The sequence below is a fragment of the Osmerus eperlanus genome, chromosome 18 (assembly GCF_963692335.1).
Source record: "Osmerus eperlanus chromosome 18, fOsmEpe2.1, whole genome shotgun sequence".
Taxonomy (NCBI): Eukaryota; Metazoa; Chordata; class Actinopteri; order Osmeriformes; family Osmeridae; genus Osmerus; species Osmerus eperlanus.
In genome coordinates, this window is record NC_085035.1 from 1243285 (window position 1) to 1263284 (window position 20000).

A 20000-nucleotide genomic window follows, 5' to 3' on the forward strand; every position below is an offset into this window, starting at 1 on the left:
CCACTATAAAAGTGAATAAACAGGTGCCATGTGTAAACAACTCTATTGTTGTAAATAATTGACAATGTTTATTAATGTTTATTTTTTTATTTTTTGGGGGGGGGGTTTAAACACTATCATTTGAAAACACAATTTATTGTCACTAAATGTTAGGCAGCAATTTAACAGAAACTGTACTCAAACATAAAACATTTGTGTGTGCATGTGTGTGTGTGTGCATGTGTGTGTGTGCATGTGTGTGTGTGTGTGTGTGTGTGTGTGTGTGTGTGTAAATGTACAGTCACACAAACACAAACTTCTTGACTGTGTGCGTCTACGGTTTCAGAGAGGAGTCGCTATAAAGCTGCAGTGTGTCTGGGGCTGCTGTGTGTTCTCCTGCTGGCTGGGATCACAGCACTGGGAGTCTTCTGTGAGTCTCTCTAACATCATGACACAATCTCTGTTATCAGATGTCATCTCTGGTGTACAATGTCTTTCATATGATTTTCATATTCAAAAATAATACCTTGGAGAAGTTTGTTTATCAAGGTAAAATGTTGTGGGTAAAGTTAAGGTTTTCTCTCTTGAACAGATGCTGTGGAGAGAGACCAGCTACAGACCAGTTATACCATCCTGGCCAGAGAGAGAGACCAGCTACAGACCAGTAACACCATCCTGGCCAGAGAGAGAGACCAGTTACAGACCAGTAACACCATCCTGACCAGAGAGAGAGACCAGTTACAGACCAGTAACACCATCCTGGCCAGAGAGAGAGACCAGTTACAGACCAGTAACACCATCCTGACCAGAGAGAGAGATGACCTTAAGAGGAGGCTATGTGGTGAGTTGAAGGACTGTTTTAATATGTTGGTTGTATACTTTTTGAAAATATGTCTATAAATATGGAGTTTGAACTGAGATATTTTGTGTAAAGACTTGAGGAAGTTTGGCATTTGCAACTAATCGTCTGTTCAGTGTTGCAGAGAGTAACAATGGATGTTGGCGGTTTGGCTGCAGCTGTTCTGTTACTAGGTCTGAAATAAGCCAATAGGAAACATGTTCTCTGTTGTGTTTTCAGAGGTCACTTCCTGTCCTGCTGGCTGGCTGAAGTTTGGTTGTAGCTGTTACTACGTCTCTACTGAGAGGAAGAACTGGACTGACAGCAGACAGGACTGTAGAGAGAGAGGAGCAGACCTGGTGATCATAAACAGCCGAGAGGAACAGGTGAGAGATGGAGAGAGAGAGTAATATGGAAAGTAAAGAACTGCAAACATATAGGTCAACGTGCATGCAAGACCCAAGTCATAAAATTCCTGTGCAATATCTTCAACATCTGAACTCTGCTGATTTCCAGGACTTTCTCTCAACCAAGATCTATAGAGGGTGGATTGGTCTGACTGACAGAGAGAGAGAAGGAACTTTTATCTGGGTGGATGGAACACCACTGACAACATCGTAAGAGGAAAATGTTTTCATATAAATAATACAAGCTCCTAAAAATGTGCCATGGTGGATCAAGATGTCTGAATATTGGTCTGTATTGTTATCTGATATCTACAGGATTTGGGACCGTGGGGAACCTAACAATGATAACAACCCAGGTGAAGAAGACTGTGTTGAGCTCCTCAGCACACAAGTATCATGTAATGACAATGCATGTAGTTATCAAAAGCAATGGATCTGTGAGAAAGTGATCTAATGTCAAACTGTCAGCTTGAAAGATTTTAGAACCTACTTTTGCTTCTTAAAAATGTCTTTAAAAACTCCTGGTTATTTTGGTCTTAATATCATAACTGCATGTTTATGAACAAGGATAGGTTTAGCTGAGTTGTTAGCACATTTAACTGCAGGTTCTAATATGGATGTTCTCTGGATGTCACTTTGAATAAAAACTTCTGCTAAAATGCTTCACTATTTTATTATTCAAGAAAAAAAGTCATGTTTTGTTGCTAAACACCATTTTGTATTTAATTAATTCATAAATGTTTGTAAATGATTGTATTTTTATCATTTAAGTAATTACATGAATAATTAAAAGCTTTCAAAGAGTTTTTGACTTGGCCTGACTGACTTCCTAGTTACTGTTGCTATGCTGATGGTTAAGAAAAGACCGGATGAGGAAGAACAGTGAAAGAAGAACATATGCAGCAAGAAAGAGGAGGAGTCACATTGTGACATCCTGTATGTGGCTGACATGTTTATATTCTACACAGAACCAGTAAGAACAGAGTTGGTAAGGGTGGCTGTGTTCAGAGGTCAGGAGATGGATGTGTAGTACGTTAACCCTTGTCTTATCTTTGGGTCGTTGTGACCCTCCAGTCATTGTGACTGCAAAAACTTTACCTCATATACAAATTAAGTGAAGCATTTTCTTGTAACCGTCGGGCTGTCTCACACCCCCACAGCGCAAATAATAAAAGAAAATGCTTTTTATTTGTTTTTGTACAACGATGGGTCGTTGTGAACCTTTGGGTCATTGTGACCCGAAGGCAGAACAAGGGTTAACACACAGACCTCAGACCAGACAACCTAGCGTGGCCTGACTGACTTCCTAGTTACGGTTGTTATGCTGAGTGGTTGCCGTTAGTGGCTAAACTGCTGACAGTCCAGGGAAGAACAAAGTCGTGAGAAAACACAGTGACACATAGTGACATCCTGTATGTGGTTGACATGTTTATATTCTAACCAGAACCAGGAAGAACAGAGTTGGTAGGGATGGCTGTGTATAGAGGTCATAGAGAGATGGAGATGGAGGATTTAAACATTGATGAAGATCCAACCATGGATGTTCAGACAAAGACCCCAGACCAGGCTGAAGAGAAGACCCCAAAGTCAGGTAGGACAGACCCTGAATGTAACTTCACCCTCAAGTCAGCAGGTGCACTACTTTCAAATATTTTTAAGTATTGTGTTTATAGTGTATGAATTTAAGCTGTTTGTGTGTCTGTGTGTATGTGTACGTGTGTGTATGGTCAGGTATGATAGAACCTGTATGTTACTTTACCCTCAAGTCAGCAGGTGCAGTACTTTCAAACATTTATAAGTATTTATATGATTATAATGTATGCTTGTATTAATGCTGCATGTGTGTGTCCCTCAGAGACTGGGTCCTACAGGTGGGTCATCGTGAGCTTTGGGCTGCTGTGTGTCCTACAAGCCACTCTCAACATCTCCCTCCGTCTGGCTTTCTGTGAGACTGGGGAATTGCAAACATTACCATCAACACGGCAGCATCATTTAGGAGAAGTTATTCTTTTAAGATAACTTTTTAAAAATGTGTACATTATTAATGTCAAAACAGCAATATCACTGTTATCAGTTCAGCTAGTGAGCCCTTGTTTAACTTGCATACCGACAAGCCTCTCCTGAGGTAAAGGTTCCGATTGCTACAACTGTGCAAATTATCTAGTAAAAACAGGTAACATCCTCGTTTGACTTTCTGTGTTATACAACACTAAAAATAAACACCCACTTCATGTTTCTTAAATGACAGGGGAAGTTGTACTGTCTTGTAGAATGTTTCAACCACATCTTCTGCTTTGCAAAAGTTACCCTCATTTATATTTTACAGCCAACAATCAGTTAGATACCAGTAACACCATCCTGACCAGACAGAGAGACCAGCTACAGACCAGTAACACCATCCTGACCAGAGAGAGAGACCAGCTACAGACCAGTAACACCATCCTGACCAGAGAGAGAGACCAGTTACAGACCAGTAACACCATCCTGACCAGAGAGAGAGACCAGTTACAGACCAGTAACACCATCCTGACCAGAGAGAGAGACCAGTTACAGACCAGTAACACTTTCCTGACCAGAGAGAGAGATGACATTAAGAGGAGACTATGTGGTGAGTTGAAGGACTGTTTTAATATGTTGGTATTAGTTGTATACTTTTTGAAAATATGTCTATAAATATGGAGTTTGAACTGAGATATTTTGTGTGAAGACTTGAGGAAGTTTGGCATTTACAGCTAATCATCTGTTCAGTGTTGCAGAGAGTAACAATGGATGTTGGAGGTTTGGCTGCAGCTGTTCTGTTACTAGGTCTGAAATAAGCCAATAGGAAACATGTTCTCTGTTGTGTTTTCAGAGGACACTTCCTGTCCTGATGGCTGGCTGAAGTTTGGTTGTAGCTGTTACTACGTCTCTACTGAGAAGAAGAACTGGAATGACAGCAGACAGGACTGTAGAGGGAGAGGAGCAGACCTGGTGATCATAAACAGCCTAGAGGAACAGGTGAGAGGTGAGAGAGAGAGAGAGAGAGAGAGAGAGAGAGAGAAGAGAGAGAGAGAGAGAGAGAGAGAGAGAGAGAGAGAGAGAGAGAGAGAGAGAGAGAGAGAGAGAGAGAGAGAGAGAGAGAGAGAGAGAGAGAGAGAGAGAGAGAGAGAGAGAGAGAGAGAGAGAGAGAGAGAGAGAGAGAGAGAGAGAGAGAGAGAGAGAGAGAGAGAGAGAGAGAGAGAGAGAGAGAGAGAGAGAGAGAGAGAGAAAATGTCATACCAGAAATGTACAGGATAAGGTGAAATTTAATCTGGGTAATAAAACTGCTCTGAACCCTTCTCCATGTCAGGTATTCCTTAATAACCTCAAAAAGACAGTGTGGATCGGTCTGACCGACACAGTAACAGAAGGGACCTGGATCTGGGTGGATGGAACACCACTGAATTCACCAAAGTAAGAAACATCTCTTTCTGTAGTCTCTAGACTCATAACAAATGGATAAGAGCATCTGCTGAATGACTAAATGTAAACAAAACTTTTCTAACTTCAATGCTTTAAGATTGTTCCGTTTTTTGTGAATGAGTTTGCATGGTACGTTAGAACCAATAGGCTAATAAGAACCAATTGCCTAATAAGTTAACCAATGCCAATCATATCTAGTATTTATATACAGATCTAACTCAACATGTTCAGGAGGACTTTTCATACTGTATGACCCAGAAGTGGACCTCAGTGTGTGACTGTCTGGGTGTGTTGATGTTTAACCCTGTAGGTTCTGGAGACCTGGTATGCCTGATGATTACCATTCAGATCATTATGCGAACTATGGTCAGATATATGGCGCGTACCAATATGCCGCTCCTCCGCTGACATGGAACGATGCCCCATGTCATCAGAACATATACTGGGTCTGTGAGAGAGGGATCTGACAGTGCAGATCTACTGTGGGGTTTCATATCTACTGGGTCTGTGAGAGAGGGATCTGACAGTGCAGATCTACTGTGGGGTTTCATATCTATGAGTTGGAGACTCGTCTGTGTTCATCCCTCTGCTTTCTGACCAATACTTAGATACGAGACATTTTATAATCTACTTTGCAGGAAACTTCAGCTCTCAGGACATTGTAAACAGATCTGTTTATCCACTTGTACTTTCACTGTCAAATGCTATATGTCTCTGATGTTTAACTAGTCGTTTTCAAAAATGTAATTTACAAATATTTGGTTATAATGATCAAATGATCAGAAATAAAGAAGAGTGTTCTTTCCCAGCAGTCTTGTTACTCTACAGTGGGATCTACCAACTTGGTGGTTACCAGCTTGGTTATTTTAATGTTTAATCTGCTTACCTCTAATAAATGTAGTGTTTCTATTAAAGTAAAATCAATCAATCTTTACAAACTCTGAATAAGACTAATTGCATGTTTCACATTTAGTAAACAAATAAAAAGTGATTGTCATCTTCCAACTTGTCTCTACTTATTACCTGATCATCTCCAAATGCTTCATAGTGTGTCGTTACCATGACGTTGTTACCATGACGTCCTTACCAGACAGGACACCGCTGACCACAACATAAGAGAAATCCTTCCTCCTATAAATAATCTTGGCTCCTAAAGACCCCAGACCAGGCTGAAGAGAAGACCTCAAAGTCATGTATGATAGAACATGCATGTTACCCCCCCCCCCCTCAGAGACTGGGTCCTACAGGTGGGTCATCGTGAGCTTTGGGCTGCTGTGTGTCCTACAAGCCACTCTCAACATCTCCCTCCGTCTGGCCTTCTGTGAGTCTGGGGAATTCAGACAGACACTGTATGCCAGTGGAGTCAGTTGTTCTCATAAAATGAGAAATAAAATAACAATTGATGCAATAGGTATATTATTGGTGTTAGGTAGTTGTTGTGAACATATGATAAATATGGCTCCATATAACATGTATTAGTAAGTTTGTATGATTAAAAAGTGTGTGTGTGTGAGAGAGAGAGAGAGAAAGAGAGAGAGCAAATGAGAAAGAGAGGTAGAGGGCGAGAGGCAACACAGAGAGGGAGAGAGAGAAAAGCAAGTATCAAAGCAAGTGTGGGTGTGTGTCTGTGCATTATCATTATATGTATATTTTTTAATCAATATCATCATCATCATCATCATCATCATCATCATCATCATCATCATCATCATCATCATCATCATCAATATCATCATCATCATCATCATCATCATCATCATCATCATCAGTGCCTCCAGCCCTCCACCTGGAGCCTGAGGCGAGCAGGAGAGTGGAGGCCCAGATCCCCCCACCTGCCCCTGGGGCTGAGTCATCCAGGATCTCCCCTCCACCCTCCCGGCTCTGAGGGGCTGGGCGCCTCCTCTGGACTCTCTGCCGAGAAGCGTGAGGCAGAGAGGAGAGGACGTCTCTACCAGACACGCAGCGCACACCAGGAAGATGTGTGTGTGTGGGGTTTGTGAGTCATGGTGCGTATCTGTGTGTGTGTGTGTGTGTACGTGTGTGTGTGCAGTGCCGGTTCTGCCGGCATCTTGTGCGGCCCAGGCGCCGAGGAGAGATCAGCGCTGAGCTCGTCCGAGCGAGGAAGAAACTCTCCACGCTCCAAGAGAGCTTCGGCCTTCAACTCCTCATCCCTCCCTGGGAACCCAACCCACAACAGCAGCAAATACTTTCAGACGCTATTCTGAATCCCACACAAGTCCCTAGCTCTTCCACTGCAGCGAAAAAAAACGTCTGAAAGACATAAAACTGGGCCTTGTTTGAACAGCTACTTAGGAGAGCCATGAATCAACATGCCAGCTGGACACTGAAGCAGACAGTGGTGCTCTGAGCCAATGGGAGCGCAGCAAAGGCCTCGCTCGGGGCCTCCCTCCAGGGGCGTTTCTTAATGCTGTGTCATGTAGGGCTGCTGGACATTTTATATTTTCCTCTGAATGCGCTTTGTGTGTTTGTTTAGGAGGTCTCTAAGGACCACACACATATACTGTATGTGTTTGTTTACACACACACACACACGCATATATGTATATATGGAGCCACACACGGGCACATATATATGTACACACACAACATGTGTGTGTGTGTGTGTGTGTCTGCCTGCGTTTCAGTGCCATAGGGCTATCCGGAGGTATTGTCTGGCGTTGTGTTTCCTCTCGTGACAGAAACACTAGTAGTCTGTGTGCTCTGACAGCAGTCTCCCTGAGAGAGAGAGAGAGAGAGAGAGAGAGAGAGAGAGAGAGAGAGAGAGAGAGAGAGAGAGAGAGAGGAGGGGAAACTGAGTCTCACTGTGTAGCAGTGTGTCCCGTCCAGAGCGACGGCTACACACATCTGTTCTGACAGCACAGCAGCGACACAAAAGACTGGCTGTTCTGGGTTGAGGGAAAACATGCTTTAGTGGAGACCTCAGAGTGCCAACCAGCTAAGTAGCTGCACAGCTAACCAGCTAACCACCCACCAGCTATCCATCTAGCTAACTAGCCAACTAACCAACCAGCTAATTAGAGAACCAGCTAACCAGCTAACCACCCACCAACTATCCATCTAGCTAACTAGCCAACTAACCAACCAGCTAATTAGAGAACCAGCTAACCACCCACCAACTATCCATCTAGCTAACTAGCCAATTAACCAACCAGCTAATTAGAGAACCAGCTAACCACCCACCAACTATCCATCTAGCTAACTAGCCAATTAACCAACCAGCTAATTAGAGAACCAGCTAACCAGCTAACCACCCACCAGCTATCCATCTAGCTAACTAGCCAACTAACCAACCAGCCAATTAGAGAACCAGCTAACCAGCAAACTAGCCAACCTGCTGTCTAGCTCTCTCTGTCTCTTATTCGGCCTCCCCTCTCCTCTGCCAGGGGTAGATCCGGCATCAAACTAATCTCCCTCTACCTGCCAACCTCGCCAGTCTCACTGAGCCCAGCGCAGACACTTTGTCAATCTTCCCTCTGGATCTCCATAAGGCTGACTGCGAGAAGGAAAGAAGGACGCAGCATGAGGGCGCAGCCAGCCGGTAACGAGACAACCGCTAAAGACACACATCCGATTCCTCTCGTATGAAAGGTTAACAGAACGGTATCCCACACCTGGCTGAGAATAGCTTCAATAAGCTCAACCATGATATGTTTCGAAAATAGGATTTAGGAGTGGATTTAGAATGGTTATAAGCCTCTGGGCTGGTTATGTACTGTCAGGCTGGCGCTAAGTGTTCCAGCCTTGCGCAACTGTGAAAAGAGGCTTGAACAGGAGCAGGGAGAGCGCCCCTACAGGTCAAGATGTCGGTGCAGAGCGGATGAAAACAAACTCAGAACTACCACCTACCTGGGGACCTCTGCAGAGAGGGGGAAGAGAGGGAGGGAGCGAGGGGGGAGGAGAGAGAGAGCTGGGAGAGATGTTAACAGCTAATGCTAACAGCTAATACTAACGGCTGACATTAGCGGCCCGTTTCTGCGAATCACGGTCAGGCGTGTGGTATCACTTCTGCACTGTGTATAATACATGTCATGGGTAATAGGCGACTGTGTCATGCACTCGCACTAATTCACTTTTTAATTCCCTTTGATGGTGTGTGTGTGAATGTGTGTGTGTGTGTGTGTGTGTGTGTGTGTGTGTGTGTGTGTGTGTGTGTGTGTAGCCTGGACCATGTCAAGAGGACTCTGTGGTGACTTTTGATTAACTGGACCGTAGAAAGTTAATGATGGATTTAATGGCGGCCATAGAAGAAAACTGTCAATGTTCCGATACTGAAATTACTATTCCTCTTCTGGTCACACATCACTGGGATCTTATTGGTTGGTATCTTGGGTGACGGCGTACATAGTTACGATTTTTACTGGCTATATTCGAGCGTTTCTGAGTCTGTAGACTCAGGAAAGTCTACAGTCGTGTAATGCTATCAATACAGTCCTCTCCAGATTACTCTCTCCTGCACAGTGCAGCTGCGGTTTGGTTGAAGGATTTAGGTTTCCTGGGGATTTGAGGATTAAAACAGTCCAACGGGTTGTTCCCAAAGCTGTGTACAGTATTCTGAGTCTACACAACTTACTGACTAGAACATGACTAGAACATTCCTGACCTCTTCAACCGTCTGGCCAATCACCTCTCTGGACCACACAAGCACCCTGTCTGACTGGCTGACAGCCCTGTCAATCACAGCCCAGAGAGCCGATGGCGGGATCCTATGCTGTCTCCTGACATCCTAACGCCATTGGGTAAGGAGTGTTACCGGGGTAACTGGGTAATGATTGTCTCTGTAGTTGAGCAGGTGGACGACCTGTCTGACTGGGGCGACTGTCTGTCCTGGAGAGTGAGGGAGAGGAGAGGGGGAGAGAGAGAGAGTGAGGGAGAAATGAAAGAGGACAGGCTCCCCTGTTCTGTGATTTTCTCTTTTTCATGAGTCTGATTCCTGAGAGGATGCATCTGTACATCACAGCTCATCTCCTGGGCCTCTGAGGGGGGAGGGAGGGAAAAATAATGAGGGCTCACGCTGCCAGTGTGGAATTCACAAACTCCTCTCCCTGTGGGGGCCGGCCTCCCCGATGCCCCCCTCTTTACTCCTGCTGCGCTCCGCAACCACGGCGACGCACCATCCTCCTCCAGCCAGCCAACCGCAAGCCCCAGGACACAGACCGCTCTGAACACACCTATGCAGCCTGTGGACAGCACGGTGTGTGTGTGTGTGTGTGTGTACAAGAATCCTCAAAGAGCTCGGCAATGACAGGCAGACACAGATGAGCTCCATTGTGCGCTAGCAGCTAACGCTAGGAACATTCAGCGCTACAAAACAAAGGAAGGCAATTATTTCCACAATAGGAAATATGACTGCGTAGAGCTCACAGGCCTCCATAAAGCGTTTATACAGTGTTCATCTCCTGGAGGAGCGGAATGACTGCGGTTATCGAATAATTGTCAGAATCAGAACAGGGAGGAGAAAGAGAGAGAGGGGAGAGAGAGAGGGGGAGTGAGAGAGAGTGGAGGGAGAGAGAGATAGGGGGGAGAGAGAGGGGGGAGTGAGAGAGAGTGGAGGGAGAGAGAGAGAGGGGGGAGAGAGAGGGGGGAGGGAGAGAGAGAGGGGGGGGAGAGAGAGGGGGAGAGAGTGAGTGGAGGGAGAGAGTGGAGGGAGAGAGAGAGAGCAAAAGAGAACTATAAAAAGAAAGAGAATGAGTGAGATAAAAAAAGAGAGGTTAAAATACAAATAGAAAGAAAGAGAGAGAGAGACCTTCTGTAGAAAGCTACTCTCAGCTGATAGGACTGTTGCTACCTCTGCTGAAGCCTCCCCAGCTGAGGCCCACAGGTGGATCGGCACAGCAGCAACAACACGCACGCTTCATAACGTAACCAGACGAGAAGCGGAGATATCTGCAGCCTGACAACTGCCACACATCCATCTTTCTCATCGTACGAACCAGACCCACCCTCACCCCCGCCAGCTACATCACCTGAGCTGAATGGAACACATTTAGAACCTGTAATCTCAGTTTCCTGGCCCTCCAGCCCACTCTGAATCACACCCCAGGAGACATCCCTCTACCACACAAGCACTGCCGCCCGTATCCCATCGCTCGGCAACCACCTGTTTCCGTGGGTATGGTGGTAACGACTGGAGGACTAATGAGGCTGTAGGAGGGGGAGGGGGGGGGGTAGATGGAGGGAGGGAGACTCCCTATTTATAATTCATGGCAGGAGAATTATCATCAGGATTGGGGCGTTTGGGATGAATTATTGATTGTGTCTTGGCAGCTTTATGTAAAAACATGCAGGGGGTGGGGTACTGATGGACAGGCACAGGGGGGGGGGGGGGGAGGGGGGGGGGGGGTAGTGGATCACCATGTGGGGTGTTTGGATTTTTTTTTTTTTTTCTTAAATATTTTTTCAACCTTTTGAAGCTTTTTCCAAAAAGTTTTTTCTCAATCGATAGACGCATTTGCCTGTACACATTTTCTGAAGATGGGAGGGATGGAGGGAGAGATGGAGGGATGGAAGAACGAAGGAGGAGAGAAACAGCTCATGGGAGGAACAGTTGTCTCAGTGCTTCTCATCATCCCAGGATCCTACAGCGACCCCAACCAGACTGGGGAGTTTAAAGAGCTTCCTCTGAGAGTGTCCCTGCCTCTCCCCCTGCCTCTGCCAGACTAAAGATGACGAGGAGGTCTCCTAACTGAAGTGGACTGGTTGACCCAGCACCTGACCCCCTCCCCCCCCCCCCCCCCCTTGACCCGCACGCCTCCCCTAATGACTATCTTCACACACACACACACACACACACACACACACACACGCACTGAGGGATACAGCTCCAATCGATAGACATTTTTCTGACATGCTTGTTGGTGCGCATCGTACTGTAGAAAGAGAAGGCCCCTGCGAGCAGGAAGACTCGCAGGACTGGGATCGTCTCCTTAAAGAGACACAACACAGTTTCTGCTCTGAGGAGAAAGGAAACACTGGTCTGACTAGGGAACATCAAACACTGCTGCAACACATCCTCACTGATGTTGGGACAGGGACCGGCTGAGATGCGGGCAAAGAGTCAAGAAAGAGGCAAGCAGAGAGGCAGGCAGAGAGAGAGGCAGAAAGAGAGAGAGGTAGAGAGGCAGGCAAAGAGAGAGGTAAAGAGAGAGGCAGAGAGGCAGGCAGAGAGAGAGGTAGAGAGGCAGGCACAGACAGAGGCAGACAGAGAGAGAGGCAGGCACAGAGAGAGAGGTAAAGAGAGAGGCAGAGAGGCATGCAGAGAGAGGCAGAGAGAGAGGCAGAGAGAGAGGCAGAGAGAGAGGCAGAGAGAGAGGCAGGCATGCTGGTGTTCTCTGCAGCCGAGGGCGGGGTTCTCAGGGCTATTTCGAGCCGTCAGGCAGGAGGAGGAAATGAGGAGAGCAGAGTTCAGTTCTGAGGCTGGCGGGCCACGGAGAGAGAGAGAGCAGTCCAGCTACAGCACACACACACAATCTTCTCACACACACACACCATATACACATCATCTACACACACACGCATTGTAATCACACCATCTCCACACAATGGGTCCAGCTGGTGGGTAAGTCTTATCAGAACACACTCACACAACCTTGGAGGGAGGGGTGGGGGGAGAGATGAGAGGGAGGGGGGAGATGAGAGGGAGGGGTGAGGGGAGAGATGAGAGGGAGGATGGATGAGTGAGTGAGAGGATCAAGGAGGAGAGTAATAACAGCTGAAACAGGGAGGTTTGTCAAATTGAATCGGTGGAGCTGGAGGATGAATACTAAAGAAAAAGAGCTCACAGAGAACGCACGCACGCACACACGTGTGTGGAGCTAGTATGACAACCAGAGGCCAAATAAACACAACAGACTATTCTCCTAAACTCATCCCCTCTCCTTTTCCTCTCATCCTCTCCTCTCCTTCCACCTCTCCCCTGTTCCAGCACAGCCATCCTATTACTAATAAGACCAGCCCCTCTCATTACCTCCCAAACAGTCAGGCAGTTAAAAGACTCTTTTGTTGTCACCTGTGGTAAGTGTCTGCTCTTTCACATCCAGACAGGATCACAAAGACCTTGGTTCTTTTGCAACACATTGTGATGCAGCAACAGTCTAGTCAACGCAATCCAATCTGTGCTAACCGCTACTTGTGAATCTAGTCAGTTTCAAATCAAAAGGCACTTCTGGTGAGACAAGAAGCAGACAGCCGGTCTGTCTGCGCTTGAAAGGAACAATACGTTTATTTTCCCCCACATCTTAACAGTGCATAAAGATGTCAAGCTAACTTCCTTCAGTCAGACAGGAAGTGTGATGGATGGCGTGCAGGTGCTCCGTAATGGCTCCAATCACGACGGCGGTGTCTGATTGCTGTGTTGGTTGGGATGACGGGAGCGTCGGTTTGGAGGTTAATTATGGAGGCAGGAGATCAGTCCTGTTGGGTTAGGAGAGAGAGAGAGAGAGAGGGAGAGGGAGAGGGGAGAGGGAGAGAGAGAGAGAGAGAGAGAGAGAGAGAGAGAGAGAGAGAGAGAGAGAGAGAGAGAGAGAGAGAGAGAGAGAGAGAGAGAGAGAGAGAGAGAGAGAGAGAGAGAGAGAGAGAGAGAGAGAGAGAGAGAGAGAGAGGGAGAGGGAGAGGGGAGAGGGAGAGGGAGAAAGGGAGGGAGGGAGAGAAAGGGAGGGAGGCGTTTAAGCAGAAACGCTCTCTGGGGTGTGGCTGTTAGCTGTGTTCATCCCTAACGATGTCATCATGAATATCTAATGTTGGGGGGGAAGAAGGGAGAGGGGGGTTCCATATGTGTGCAATGAGAGGGTTCTAGTTGGGGAGTTTCGGGGTGTGGGGGGGGTGATAGGTTGCCTGTGTGTGTGTGTGTGTGTGTGTGTGTGTGTGTGTGTGTGTGTGTGTGTGTGTGATGGAGGGCGATGAGGAAGGCGGGGAGAAGAGAAGGAGCTGATTGGTGGAGAAAACTGGTGCCTGGAGAGAAAGTGGAACAGGATAGGATGGAGGATGAAGTAGAGAAAGCGAGAGGGGGGGTGAGAGGATCCATCTGTTCCTGAGGCCCAGGAGAACCTGGGGGCTTTTACAGGGGCATGGGGGGGGAGGGGTCTGAGGGGGCAATTACTTACCCCCTCCCCCTGACCCCAGAGAGGGCATCATTAGAGGGGTATGGTAGGGCTGTGACCCTGTTCCCTGGTCCCAGAGAGGGCATCATTAGAGGGGTATGGTAAGGCTGTGACCCTGTTCCCTGGTCCCAGAGAGGGCATCATTAGAGGGGTATGTAGGGCTGTGACCCTGTTCCCAGAGAGGGCATCATTAGAGGGGTATGGTAGGGCTGTGACCCTGTTCCCTGGTCCCAGAGAGGGCATCATTAGAGGGGTATGGTAGGGCTGTGACCCTGTTCCCTGGTCCCAGAGAGGGCATCATTAGAGGGGTATGGTAGGGCTGTGACCCTGTTCCCTGGTCCAGAGAGGGCATCACTAGAGGGGTATGGTAGGGCTGTGACCCTGTTCCCTGGTCCCAGAGAGGGCATCATTAGAGGGGTATGGTAGGGCTGTGACCCTGTTCCTGGTCCCAGAGAGGGCATCATTAGAGGGGTATGGTAGGGCTGTGACCCTGTTCCCTGGTCCCAGAGAGGGCATCATTAGAGGGGTATGGTAGGGCTGTGACCCTGTTCCCTGACCCCAGAGAGGGCATCATTAGAGGGGTATGGTAGGGCTGTGACCCTGTTCCCTGGTCCCAGAGAGGGCATCATTAGAGGGGTATGGTAGGGCTGTGACCCTGTTCCCTGGTCCCAGAGAGGGCATCATTAGAGGGGTATGGTAGGGCTGTGACCCTGTTCCCTGACCCTAGAGAGGGCATCATTAGAGGGGTATGGTAGGGCTGTGACCCTGTTCCCTGGTCCCAGAGAGGGCATCATTAGAGGGGTATGGTAGGGCTGTGACCCTGTTCCCTGACCCCAGAGAGGGCATCATTCGAGGGGTATGGTAGGGCTGTGACCCTGTTCCGTGACCCCAGAGAGGGCATCATTAGAGGGGTATGGTAGGGCTGTGACCCTGTTCCCTGGTCCCAGAGAGGGCATCATTAGAGGGGTATGGTAGGGCTGTGACCCTGTTCCGTGACCCCAGAGAGGGCATCATTAGAGGGGTATGGTAGGGCTGTGACCCTGTTCCCTGACCCCAGAGAGGGTATCATTCGAGGGGTATGGTAGGGCTGTGACCCTGTTCCCTGGTCCCAGAGAGGGCATCATTAGAGGGGTATGGTAGGGCTGTGACCCTGTTCCCTGGTCCCAGAGAGGGCATCATTAGAGGGGTATGGTAGGGCTGTGACCCTGTTCCCTGGTCCCAGAGAGGGCATCATTAGAGGGGTATGTAGGGCTGTGACCCTGTTCCCTGGTCCCAGAGAGGGCATCATTAGAGGGGTATGGTAGGGCTGTGACCCTGTTCCCTGACCCCAGAGAGGCATCATTCGAGGGGTATGGTAGGGCTGTGACCCTGTTCCCTGGTCCCAGAGAGGGCATCATTAGAGGGGTATGGTAGGGCTGTGACCCTGTTCCCTGGTCCCAGAGAGGGCATCATTAGAGGGGTATGGTAGGCTGTGACCCTGTTCCCTGGTCCCAGAGAGGGCATCATTAGAGGGGTATGGTAGGGCTGTGACCCTGTTCCCTGGTCCCAGTGTGGAGGCATGAGGAGAGACAGACTGATTAATGTTGATGGATGCATCTGCTTTAAACCCTCTCCCTCTCCCTCTCTCTGCCTGCTTCTCATCTTCTCTCCTCTCCTGCCCCCCCCCAGTCCTCTCATCCCCTCTTTCACCCCCTTTTGTCTCTTTTATAACACGCTCCAAAATGCATGAGGCTCTTAGCACGGCGGTGTGCCTGCCTGAGCAGGCTAATGTAGAGACCCAGACAGGAAGTCTGATCCTCGGAGGGGTGACGGTGAGCCTCACCCAGCCATGCATTTAAAACCCTCCACCCTTCCACAGGAGACAAATATACTCTAATATATTGTTTATGGCACGCACAAACATGCAGACACACACACACACACACACACACTCCATTTAAATGTACGCCGCACCTGACGAGATCTACTGGTTTCGACAAGCATCACATTATAATGTGATGCTTGGCCTTAATGGAGAATCAATATGAGGACAAGCAGGATCATGCAGATGCAGCTGGACATGAGGAGGGTCTGGGTGATTGATCCTGACTGGAGACGATTTTTATATTGTTCATTGACTCTCCCACACCGTCCTGTGGTTTATCTACAATACGCCAAGCTGGGATACACACCTTTTGTGCTGTCACACTCTCCCTCTCTCCCTCCCTCTCTCCCTCCCTCTGTCTCCCTCTCCCTCTCTCCCTCCCTCTCTCCCTCCGTCTCCCTCTCACCCTCTCTCCATCTCTCCCTCTATCTCTCCCTCCCCTCCCTCTTTACCTCTGTCTCTCTCTCTCTCTCTCCCTCTCTCCCTCTTTCCCTCTTTCCCTCTCTCTGTCTCTCTCTCTCCCCTCCCCTCTCTCCCTCCTCTCTGTCATAACCTTCCAGACCTGATATGAAAACTTTCGTGTGTTAATAGGTCAACAGACTTTCACCTCTGTGTGAGTGATTGGAACAGCAATGCTGACATTACAGTTATGCCCCTGTATCTTCGATAGAGCCAACATCATGTCATATCAACAGCCCCCTGAAAGGAAACCCACACACACACATGTACACACACATGTACACACACAGACACTAACATACACACACTCGCAGTCCCAATACAAAAACAAAATATCACTTATATTCACGGAAAACATGATGTCACTTGTTGCCGTGCAAGACACACAACCCACCCACACACACACACACACACACACACACATCTGGGCGTTGGGCGTCTCTGTCTCTCTGGGCAAGGACAAACCACAGCCAGAGAACACAGAGGGATTAGAAAGAAAGAATCCAGTTTAATGTGCCCCAGATCTCTTTCTCCCGCATCACAAACACACACACACGCTCCAACACCTGGAGGGCGCTGGGGGCACGTACAGAGAATAGATCGTTTAAGGTTGCGTCAGATGGAGTCATGGGCAGATTACACCAGCCGTGAATGAATACCACACACACCCCTCCCCACTACCACCCCCTCACCCAGCCTCACCCAGCCTCCCCTCTACCTCCCTCCCCTCCCCCAGCCTCCAGTAATCCCATGAGAGAGTTAGTCTCCTGACCTCCAGGTGTGATCACAGCCATATGAACATTCAGCCACACACACATCAGGTCAAACCACTGAACCCTGGCTGTTTCACCACACGCTCTTCAGCCAACTGGACTGGGAGTTGGGCTCACACACACACACTAATGGCATTAGTGTGGAAGCATTCCTGCTGCACATATGGGAACATTGATTTTTGGGTGAAAGAAACCGGAAACCACACGCACGCGCGCACGCACGCACGCACGCACACACACACACACACACCTCCCCAAGGGAGCAGACCAGCCTTCTGGCCATCCCATCAGCTGAAAGCTAGCAAGCTTCAGGTCATCACGGTAACCCCCGCCCCAGCCCCCTCACCTTGCCGAAGTCCCTGACGTCGAAGAGGTCAAAGGGGTCGAACAGGTCGCTGTTGCGCAGGCCGAACTTGTCGTGGCACACCTTGAGGAAGGTCCGAATGTTCTTCAGACACAGGAACTGGGAGAGAGACAGAGAGAGAGAGAGAGAGAGACAGAGACAGAGACAGAGACAGAGACAGAGACAGAGACAGAGACAGAGAGAGAGAGAGAGAGAGAGAGAGAGAGAGAGAGAGAGAGAGAGAGAGAGAGAGAGAGAGAGAGAGAGAGAGAGAGAGAGAGAGAGAGAGAGGGAAAGAGAGAGAGGGAAAGAGAGAGAGGGAAAGAGAGAGAGGGAAAGAGAGAGAGGGAGAGAAAGAGAAAAACAAGACAGTTAACATCAGTGACAGAACGTGCTGGATGAGCTGTGGTAAACAACAACAGCAGAAGGGGTGAATAACAGCCAGCCTGGACTCTCTCATGAGCATGTGGTGCAGCTTGATGAAGGAGAGCGCAGGGCAAGTAACCTGAACCCTGTCTCTGTCTGTGTCTCTCTCTGTGTCTCTCTCTCTCTCTGTATGTGTCTCTGTCTGTGTCTCTCTCTCTGTCTCTCTGTCTGTCTCTCTCTCTCTCTGTGGCTCTATCTATCTCTCTCTGTGTCATTTAGTCATTTTGTCATTTTGTCAGTCTCTCTGTCTGTCTGTCTATCTGTGTTTCTCTCTCTCTGTGTCTCTCTCTGTCTCTCTCTCTCTGTGTCTCTATCTGTGTCTCTGTGTCTCTATCTGTGTGTCTCTCTCTCTCTCTGTCACTCTCTGTGTGTCTCTGTCACTCTCTTTCTCGGACATTGTTAAAGCAGTTCCTGCTAATAAGCCTTATCTCTGTGACATCATTTTGGCAACACTTCATTTCCTGGTGTTGACTGACAGCCTGTCCATTTCCTGCTTCCTGCTGGCTGAGTATGTGTGAGCGTGCCCAGTAGCATTCAGGCTGTGAGGAGGGATCGTGGGTCTGGAGGAGGAGGGGGGGATGTGACTCAGAACATCCCAGCCTTGAGGCTCTGTCTGGGCCACAGAAGGCTCAGTGTTGTCCCTGGTGCCTGGGTGAAGATGGCGAGGGGAGGAGGGAGGTTCAAATCCACCGGGGAAGGAAACAGAAGCCTAGTTATCGGTATAGCTTAGCGGTTACTGCGTTTGACTGCAGGTCAAGAAGTCGCAGGTTCGAAACACCCCCTCTACGTTGCTTGAGATGCAGTGTTTGCCAAATGAACACTTTATTGGTTCTAACTCAGAGAGTTAAAGAAGACCACAAAGAACACAATTCGAGTGTAAACGTGAATATATTTACATGCAATAAACACCTTAGTCAACCAGAGCTATGAGAAGCAGGAATATATATTTACACCCACAAAGCAATATGAGGACGACATAGCATAGGCCATGGTTACCATCTAATGCGGAGGTATTAAATACAGCTAGCATTGGTGGTCATGACGACAGGTTCCCTAGCAGTTAGAATCCATCACAATGACTCCAATAAGACAGTCGTGGAGGCTTTGGGAAGCACAGAAAACCTAATCTGTTCAGTCTCATGGAAGCTTGGCGGCAGATCGTTTTCTTGCGATCGCTGTTCTGAAGCAGGGACGAGGAAAATGAAGCACTCGACGCGTGCAAGAACGGCAGTTTATACAGGAGAGGAGAGACACCTGGTTTCAGCTCAACCCACACACACACACACCCTGCTGAAAATGAAAAATAGGATCATAGTTCTGCAGCCTCTGCCGTTGTAATCCAAGCTTGTTTTGTCAGATCGGAAAAAAATCTATGTTCGGAAATCCAGGTTGCTCAAATTAGGCTATTAGGGTAAATTAGGGTCTGAATTTACTGGGGGTTTTTTGGCTGTATTTTTTGTTAGCTGTAGCTAGCTAAGCAGGTCGAAAAATGACTTTAGACTTATATCGTTCTGGGGTCTTCACTGTCTGAACGAAGTGATTGTACAGGCCGTGTCACGAACGTGCACGTCTTGTGACGCCATGGTGTTGGGACGTTTCTGACTGAGTAGCTAGTTACCTACCGTAAGCTGCACATTTTCGCCAAAAAAGCACCACATCACAGCTCGGTGTTCTAGAGAGAGAGCATGTTCTAGTGAGAGAGCATGTTCTAGAGAGAGAGCATGTTCTAGAGAGAGAGCATGTTCTAGAGAGAGAGCATGTTCTAGAGAGAGAGCATGTTCTAGAGAGAGAGCATGTTCTAGTGAGAGAGCATGTTCTAGAGAGAGAGCATGTTCTAGAGAGAGAGCATGTTCTAGTGAGAGAGCATGTTCTAGTGAGAAAGCGTGTTCTAGTGAGAGAGCATGTTCTAGAGAGAGAGCATGTTCTAGAGAGAGAGCATGTTCTAGTGAGAGAGCATGTTCTAGAGAGAGAGCATGTTCTAGTGAGAGAGCATGTTCTAGTGAGAGAGCATGTTCTAGAGAGAGAGCAGGTTCTAGAGAGAGAGCATGTTCTAGAGAGAGAGCATGTTCTAGTGAGAGAGCATGTTCTAGAGAGAGATGTTCTAGAGAGAGAGCATGTTCTAGAGAGAGAGCATGTTCTAGAGAGAGAGCATGTTCTAGAGAGAGAGCATGTTCTAGAGAGAGAGCATGTTCTAGAGAGAGAGCATGTTCTAGAGAGAGAGCATGTTCTAGAGAGAGAGCATGTTCTAGTGAGAAAGCGTTTTCTAGAGAGAGAGCATGTTCTAGAGAGAGAGCATGTTCTAGTGAGAGAGCATGTTCTAGAGAGAGAGCATGTTCTAGAGAGAGAGCATGTTC

General features: G+C 48.0%; 2 protein-coding genes across 2 annotated transcripts in view; one reads left to right on the plus strand and one right to left on the minus strand.

Annotated features, from left to right (window-relative positions):
- Positions 1-321: 321 nt before the first annotated feature.
- On the plus strand, positions 322-5002 carry LOC134039050 (C-type lectin domain family 4 member M-like; the record flags this gene model as incomplete). The annotated part of the gene is made up of 4 exons (XM_062484800.1): positions 322-409; positions 572-820; positions 1058-1203; positions 4553-5002. Coding segments are annotated over 4 exons (591 nt in total), but the record flags the coding sequence as incomplete, so codon positions are not given.
- An 11321-nt stretch (positions 5003-16323) lies between these two features.
- Positions 16324-20000, minus strand: part of LOC134039051 (guanine nucleotide exchange factor VAV2-like) — a 34823-nt gene continuing 31146 nt past the window's right edge. The window contains exons 2-3 of the mRNA XM_062484801.1: positions 17224-17340; positions 16324-16344 (exon numbers count right to left, since the gene is read on the minus strand). Of these exons, the coding sequence (XP_062340785.1) occupies positions 16324-16344; positions 17224-17340 (138 nt within the window). The remainder of the gene's footprint in view (positions 16345-17223; positions 17341-20000) is intronic.